The sequence below is a fragment of the Vigna umbellata genome, chromosome 4 (genome assembly GCF_029865625.1).
Source record: "Vigna umbellata cultivar VRB3 chromosome 4, Vumbellata_1.0, whole genome shotgun sequence".
NCBI lineage: Eukaryota > Viridiplantae > Streptophyta > Magnoliopsida > Fabales > Fabaceae > Vigna > Vigna umbellata.
Window position 1 is genome coordinate 25,857,111 of NC_142168.1, and position 9,359 is coordinate 25,866,469.

General features: G+C 29.7%; 1 protein-coding gene across 1 annotated transcript; it reads left to right on the forward strand.

Moving 5' to 3' along the window:
- The first annotated feature begins 6,091 nt into the window (after window positions 1–6,091).
- On the forward strand, window positions 6,092–7,602 carry LOC124830439 (CEN-like protein 1). The gene is made up of 4 exons (XM_047304143.2): window positions 6,092–6,511; window positions 6,619–6,680; window positions 6,769–6,809; window positions 7,035–7,602. The coding sequence occupies exons 1-4, from the start codon at window positions 6,314–6,316 to the stop codon at window positions 7,250–7,252; spliced, it is 519 nt and encodes a 172-aa protein (XP_047160099.2). The 5' UTR covers window positions 6,092–6,313; the 3' UTR covers window positions 7,253–7,602.
- The last annotated feature ends 1,757 nt before the right edge of the window (window positions 7,603–9,359 follow it).

The window sequence follows — 9,359 nt, forward strand, 5'->3', positions numbered from 1 at the left end:
ACAATGTTTGCAGGGTGGTGATGTTGTCAAATGGAGCAGGAATGTTATTTCTGGCTTCCTCCAAGATAGAGACTACCCCATCTCTTCAACCTGTCGGAACTTTCCTCCATAATGAGTATTTTTTTGTTATCAAAATCAAAGTGTCAAGATAGAGACTAAGCAGAACTGTTTTGTGCTTATATTTCAAGCAAATTTGACACCAATAGCCATAAACTTGGGCTGTTGCTGCAAGAACAATGGTTTACTGAATTTGTCATGATAACTTAATCTTATTCATGACTTGCTAAAGTATTAGAAGTCCATAACCTCATTGTTCTGAGGCCTAGGTAGCATGTGATAGGTTTCTTGGTTTCTACTTTCTTGTCCCCTATTCTCGTGCTTAAAAGTAATTTTGCCAATCTTGTCTCTTTTTCATGTATCCAGCTTAGAACTCACCTCTGGACATCTTTGAATTCACTCCTAGAGTGTTATTCACATCTCAATTGTTGTCCTAGAGTCAGATTACATGATTACAATCCAATGCATTCTTATGCTTGAATTTGGTTGGTGAAAATGGTTAAAGTTGGTGTTAAAGAGCAATTGAAACAGTGATATTTTGATTTAATCATATTTAGCATGTGCTGGCAGCTTGTACAAGTCATATTTCATAAAGAAAAGTTGCTAAAACCATAAAATTATGATTATAAACACTTTTGTGCAAAATGACCATTCAAACCACCAATATTTCAGCATTTTTTGTGGTATAGTTGCAGATTTGTGATATAGAAAGCTTATTTTGATTGCTGCATCAAAGGCATTGCACTACGCCAATTTTAATGTGAAAATTCAGTGATAACCAGTTCTTGCATTTTGAAATCTATTCTAGCACATATCTTACGTTCCTTTTGACTCCCTATGTGTTTCATAACTGTTATTTCTTACTTGTATCAATTATTGACATTCTAAGTTCCCAAGCTAATGATATCATTGTTTTAGAGTTAGAATATTTTTCAAATTGATCATGCTTGATTGCTCAGGTTGACTTTTTTTACCCTAAATGTGATCAAACCAAATAAGACAAAACCCACAACCCTCACTCATTCCACCTTCTCTTCCACTTCGAAGAAGAGAAACCCAAAACCCTCACACCCATCACACTCTTTGTAAGAGGTGTAGGAATGTGCCCACATAGGGACCATTTTATAGCTGAAAGGAAAATCACTTTAACCAATCAACTTCCACCAAAGTGAACTAAAGAAAATCACTTCACACCAATTGAATTAAACTAAAATAGCATAAACAAACTTTGAAGAATGAGTTAGGCTAAACTCCACTAACTACACTAAACTACACTAAGTAGAATTAGTCTTAAACTATTCTAAAGTAAAACCTAAAAAAGTGTACTAATAGGTGAGAAATTGGGAATTCACCTAAAGTAACCGAAGTGTTCAAATTGCCTTCCATGTTCGACTTGAATAGTAATAGGTTTATTACTTATGTCGCATGGAGTGTTGCTGTTTTGACAATGATTTTTTTTTTTTGGCTTGTCACAGAACATGGCCCATTTTCTCAACCATCGTGCATGGATGTACGACCTTAAAATCATATTGTTTTGACTAACATTCCATTCCCAACATCATATCAATTCATTTTCTTTAACAAAAAATTATTAAAGACCTATTAAACTGTCTAAAACCACAATACTTATTATTAGATTAACATATCAATAATACACTTCTCAAACCTCCTTTTCTAGACCAAAAATTTATCCATTTCTTACAATTGATACCTTCAAGACTTATAACAATTTGATAACTTCAACAATACATTAAAACCACCATTTCACTTATAAAAAACAATTGTAACATTCAACCTAACAATTCTTCACAAATTTCATAGATTCCTACTTCATTACATAACAATTTCAAGCAATTTAACACACCAAGAGTATCATATCAATTTACTCATACAATTCAACACATCATACCCATTCAATAGTAGATTTTGAACAATTTATTAAATGAACATCATTTAATCTAGCTTCCCTTTTCTTAAAATGAACTTCTACAACTCTGAGAACTCCCAACCGTTGCTTCCACCGTAAGGAACTCTAGAAAAGCCTACAACTCACCAATTGGTGATCAAAAAATCAAACCTTAGGACCTCAAATTTACTAAAAGTAAAGAAAGAAACACTTTTGCTACATGCAAAAACATATTTCTTTGCATGATCACAAACCGCAATTAAAAGAAAAAGGATAGAAACTTACTTGCTCTAAACAAAGAACTGATCAGATAGAAGTGGAGATTACTCCGCCGTGATCTCCTAGATACCTCCTGATTGTTAAATAGATGATCGAGGAGTTTGAACTCTTAGAGAGAAGGTAGAGAACTAGAAAAGGAGTTTCTAGAGAGATGGTACGTTTTAAAATAATGAAACTTATTTATAACAAAATTATTTAGAAATAACGCATTTAATATTAAAATAATCGAGTCTCACTATTTTTTTAACTATCACCACTTTTAAAATACCATTTTTTGGGGTTTTACAAGTGGGGTCTTAATGTTAGTCATAATTATAAGATCAGGTAGAGTTAGCATTTATTTTATATATATATATATATATATATATATATATATATATATATATATATATGTATTACCATTAATTAATATATCATCCTCTTACTTTTAATACATTTCATTTTTAGTATTAGAGCATACTCAAATCTTGAGTATTCAAGGCTCTTAATCCAATATAAATTATGACATCTGTTGCATTTGTTATATATGTACATTATTACCATCATATTAATACATCATTCTCATGCTTTCAATATATTTATTTCTTAGTATCATAACATTTAAGTCTAGAAGCTCTTGATCCAATATAAACCATGACATTCATTGTAGATTTAAATAATAGAAATGATATGTCATCCATTGTGTCTGTCAAGCTTGAGGGACACAATTATCCACTATGGAAATCACTAATGTTCTTTATTATCAAATGTTGCAGGCTTGATGGATATATGCTAGGTACAAAGGAGTGTTATGAAGAATTCACAATTTATATATAATCAGGCAAAAAACATAATCTTGCCTTTGACGATTGGTAGCCCCATGACTCAACTCTTTGGATGGTTGATGAATGCAATGAAGATTGAAATAGCAGCATAGTTATTGCATTTTGATACCTTAAAACATTTTTGGGATGAAGCTCAAAGTCTAGTTGATGCAGACACAAGGTCTCAAATCACTTATCCTAAATTTGAGTTTCACAGCATTAGAACAAGAGAGATGAAGATGGAAGAATGTATCTAGTCAAGATGAAGAATCTCACTGACACACATTAAGATTAATATGCATTATATCAGAGGTCAAGTGTTGTAAAACAAAATTGTTATAGCCTATATATGTTCCATCAGTCGATTAAGTTGTTGATTGTGTCACTAAAACATTAACTCATACATGATCCAATCAACTGAGAGACAAACTTAGGGTGACTCTCTCATCTATAATTATTGATTTATGCATCCAATATTACCTTTTAATATTGTAATTAATGCAAGTGTCAATTAATCACTGTAAACACTACTTGTTATCTTATTTATCTATATGATGTTAATATTAATCATAATTATATAATTGTGTATTATTAGGATTTGTTATATATGTAAACAACTATCATCAGATTAATATATCATATTTTTCCTTGAATACATTTTTTTCTTATCTGATAAAGGACATTTTCATTATTTCACAAGATCTGAAAAGTGATAAAGTTTTAAGAAAATAGAAAAATTGAATGAATGAGGAAGTGCAAAAATTGAAAATACATGTAAATATGTTGAAATTTTATCTTACAAGCTCACAGTAGGATTAAATTAGGTTTAAAGTGTACTTGTAACATAATGTCATAATTATGTTAAATAATTATATTAAAGTTTATATCTCAAGCGAAAATTTATTGTTTGTTAAGTTTATTTTTATTTACGTATATCTACTCTTACCCTTAAAATATATACTTGTTATAAGAGATATGTCAAAGATTCTATATCAATTAAATATAAATTAAAAGATACAAGTATATGGAACTTTTATTTTATAAGAGAATCTTATACTATTAAATTAGACATAACAGTATAAATATGATTTGAGTCTTCAATTTAAAGAAAAACCGTAGAAGTGATGATCAAATGTCTTGATCAGAATTTTACTTAGGTCATGAATACCTAGTACGCTGGTTGAAGAAAATAATGGCAACTAATACGTGTACGATCCATTATGATAGTACGTGGGAAGACAAAGCTTGGTTCCATTCATTGTAGATAAAATTTCTAGAGTTCCACAATTGAAAGAAAGTGGATTCCAATGTGAATAACTTGCATATGCTACATGCACTTAACACGTACACAATTTGAGGGAAAGCGTTGAGAGCGATTACTTTGTCTTTTATCCCTTAGATAAGATTTATCTTTTAGGTTAAGTTTTATTCTCTTGACAACATTCATTTGTGTGTGTATATATAGGTAATAATAAAGACTCAACACCATATTATCTTTTCTATATTTTGAAAAATTATTCTCTTCAAACGAAAAAGAATCGTAAATTTGGAGCATTTTTTTCACCAAAATAATATTTTGCAATATTTTTTCAAAACCATTTCTTCTTTTACATGATGTTTGCTTATGAGTCACGTTAACGTGAAGCTACGTGTTGTAGAGTATGGAAAACGTTAATCTTTTTCTTGTACAAACACCACGCAGTAAATTTTGAATATGGAAACAAGTTACCAAACCCAAAATCGATTATGACCTAAACGTGATTTTGGTGCCAAAACCAACTTCCACTTATAATTGACAAACTCATAAATATGTACGTGGATTTTTGTTACCTACAATACTTGAAACTTTTTCTTATTTGGATATAAACTTCTAAATTTTAACACTCAATATTTAATAAATATTTTTTTTAATTTGCTCTTAGAGTAATTTATTAAACCTTTTAAATTAATGGTATTGATATATAGTCATCGTATTCATATATTTACACGTATATCAATACTGTAATAATATGAAAATTAACATGTTAATATTGTAAATTCAGAAGCATATCTATTAAGTTGTTAAAATAAGTTTGATACGATGAGCTAGTACGAACGGTCCTCAAAATAGGTCATGTTAAATCAAACAAATAATGACCTAAATTGAAGTAGATCTTTGTTGACCTATTCTGTTTAACATTTAGACAAATTTAGGTTAAAGGACAATCTTATGGATCAACTTACATTTAAAAATAATAATTATAATTAAAAAATAATAGAAAATATATTTTATCAAAACATATGTAAGTATCAAGGTTTATAATTCAAATCATTATATCTTTATACTGAAATTAATATTATATTCTTCTTTTAAATATTAAGTATTTTATATATTCTTTTAAATTTAAAATTATTTCATTAAAAAATATCTTTTATATCGGTTTGAGTATCAAGCTAACCAAAATATTTTGACTCCTTTAAGTTATAAATTAGATTAGACTTAACATAATTTTTCTCTTGAACATTTGGGCAAAGCTGGACCATCCGTTGTTTCTATAATATATATATATATATCACAAAATAATATTTTTTTTAATATAAAATGAATTAACTAGAAAATTAAAAAAAAAATACTTTTTTTATTAAATGTTGCAAACGGGTATAAAAATTCAGAAGTATACATGAAAATATTTCCTTTAATGAATTTGCTTGAATGTATATTAATTAGAGGTTTATTCGTGAATAAATTTCCGAATAGATTTTGTTTCTCCGCTGAATTTAAAACACAAATGGTAAACTTGATAAGATTTCATTTTCATTGATATGATAAATCATGTGCATGTAATCGAGCACCTTGTCAAAAAAGTTGAATTCTCATTCGCCAAAGATATAATAATGTATTGGGACAAATAGCACAAATTCTTCAGTCTGCTTCAGCCAATACGTTATGGACACATAGTAGATTCTACCGTTTATCAGACAAAAAAACTGATATACACAATACAACATCATGCTTTTGGGAGCGATCACTTAGCATTTTCATCATCTAGAGCATGTTCCTTTGACAATTTTGTAGAACCAAATTTCTTACTTAAACAGTGTGTTCTTTCCCAAAATAGAGAAGCTTGTATGGAATCTCTCTTTATGCTTCTAATCCAAGCCAATTTCATGGTTTATTATTTCCCTTCATAAACCCTTTTGGCACCTATAAAATGCCTTCAAAATCTCACTTCTCATATGCCCTTCTTCTCAAAGTTTCCCTTCTCTCTGCAGTTTCATTCCAATTTTCATGTCTAGGCTCATGGAACCACTTTCTGTGGGAAGAGTGATAGGAGAAGTGGTTGACATTTTCAGTCCAAGTGTGAGAATGAATGTGACATATTCCACCAAGGAAGTTGCTAATGGTCATGAGTTAATGCCTTCTACTGTTATGGCCAAACCACGCGTGGAGATTGGTGGTGATGACATGAGAACTGCTTATACCTTGGTAAAATAATCACTCATTCACCCTATAGCTATGTGTTTCATCATATATATGTCTCTATCAGTACCAGTTAACTCTCATGGTATTTATGTATCAAATGGAACATTTAGATCATGACAGACCCAGATGCTCCAAGTCCTAGTGATCCATGTCTAAGGGAACATCTTCACTGGTTTGTGTATAATCAAACTCTCTATGGTATTTATTTCTATGTTCTTTGCACTTTCAATTCCATTATTAACTTAGTGAGAATTTGCCAGGATGGTTACAGATATCCCTGGCACCACAGATGTCTCTTTTGGTTAGTCACTCTCTTACCCCACACTATGTTGATTCTTATTGTTATCAGTATTTCTTAATCTAAGGATAATGTTTATTATATACAAGATATACCTTTACCACCATATGCAATATTATTTGTCAAGTTGAATTGCAGAAATAAAAAGGAATATCGTTTTTAAAGATGCTTGTAAAAAGGGCATTTTTGTTAACAAAGGGAACTGTTAAAGTAACAGTATTCTTACAGGAAAAGAGATTATGGGGTATGAGAGTCCAAAACCAGTAATAGGAATCCACAGATATGTGTTCATCTTGTTCAAGCAGAGAGGAAGACAAACAGTTAGAGCTCCTTCTTCAAGAGACCATTTCAACACAAGGAAATTCTCAGAAGAGAATGGCCTTGGTCTACCAGTTGCTGCAGTTTACTTCAATGCTCAGAGAGAGACTGCTGCAAGGAGAAGGTGATTCCAGAAGAAGAAGAAGAAGAAAAGAAAAGGGTTTCAGTAAATAAATTTATAACTAGTTTCAATCTCAAGTGTATGAGATTTGTTTCATCTGGTTTTCTTAGGGTTTGGCATGGTTGAACAATAAGGTTAAGTGTGTTTTCATGAAATCTCTTCTTCTCTTCTGGTTTTCTTTTTCAATTTTCTTGAGAGGTTGGTGGTGTTTAAAAGGTAGTAAATATTCTTGATGTACTTTGTACTTATAGCAATTATAGGTTATGAGAAGTTGGGGACCAAACTAGTCTTATGTTTCTTTCAAGGATCTATGATCTGTTATAGTAAAGAACATAGCTTTACCAGAGCTGTTACTAACATTTTTCATGCTCTATCAGTTCAATTTCTTCACCATTCAAACCAGGATTGCTATCACATGCATATCTATGATTTCTTTCGGTTTAATTTATATATATCTAAGCATCAATGGTAAAACAAGAGTGTCACATAGCACTTGGTGTGGATATAAATTCCTCAAAGTCGTTCATTAAGCAATAATCCATTACTGTTTTAGACATTGATGAAGTTAAAGTACGAAGAAAAGAAAGATAAGCCTACAACACAAAAGGACAAAAAATAGTGATATGAAGTTGAAGCTTTAAACTTGATGGATAATCTTTTATCCTGACGATTTCGTGTAGTATTCATTTTTCTTTCGAAAAAACCAAAAGATTTTTATGACAAGTACATTTTTCGACATTTTGATTTGTATTCATTAATAATATGTCGTGAACACACTCTATAATTTATGTTTTTTTTATCTATCATCGCGACTTCTTGATGGAATTAACCTTTAGTTAAAAAATGCACATTTAAATATATATATATATATATATATATATATATATATATATATATATATATATATATATATATATATATATATATATATATATATATATATATATATATATATATATATTTGTCTCTAAATATGTATTTTGTACAAATTACATTTAAAATATTTTACACAAACCTGCCAACAGAACAACGATACGCCTATTAACCGACCTATTAGAATATGGTTTGTAAAACATAATTTATTTATCTTGAATGTTTGTATTATATAAATGAAATAATATGTTCGGATATATTTAAATAAAAAATAATTTAAATACATTTTTTTTCTAATTATTTATTTTTATAAAGACAAATCGTGATGTTATATGAATAGATTTAAGATAAAAAAAATAAAAATTCTCTAAAAAAATCTCATATCACTAATTTAGATTGAAAGAGAGATATATTTAAATTGTTATAATTTCTAACTCCTAAATTATATGAATTTAGTGAAAGATAATATTTATACAATTATATGAAATCTTTACGCAAACGTAAAATTTATCAAAACTTGTTTCAACTAATTATGCAATCTATGATGACTATAATCGTTTATTTAATGTGAGACCGACATACAAAAGTTACGCAAAAATCATATTGAATGAAATATCTAGCAAGAAACATAACACACATTTAATTATAGTATCATCGTGATTGTTTAGAATTATTGATATGATGAATAAGATATGTATCTAGAAATGGGGCATGAATATAATTGGTGAATAATTTGGTAGCGACCCACGTTTGTACGCATTCTCTGAAAAGTGTGGAATGGTCATTATGCATATTCTATATGGAAAACTATGGAAGAAAGAAAGAAAAGCTTGGTAAGAGACAAGACATCCAAGACAGCAAACAAAATAATAATTGCCCTTATAAAGAGAGGGTGCATGCGTGTCGTGTTGTCTATGGATATGGATTTCAAACGTGGCAAGATGTCATTAGTTGGATATGACTTACAACTAAATTACATAAATTCAAATACTCTTTCGAATTTTTTCTCTGTGCATTTTCATTCACATCATTGACCTCCTCACTAGTGGGGCCATTAATGGTGATGTTAATAATAGAATGAAGGCTAGTAGCCACACAACAAACTATGTTATCCCTACTCTAAGTCATCACACATTGCTGAGTGGAGCAAAGAATAAACCGAAAATGGTAGAAATGCCCAATCACAGGTCAAAAGGGCAAATTTTGAAGGGTTAATACAATATGTAACTCAACCGTTAAAG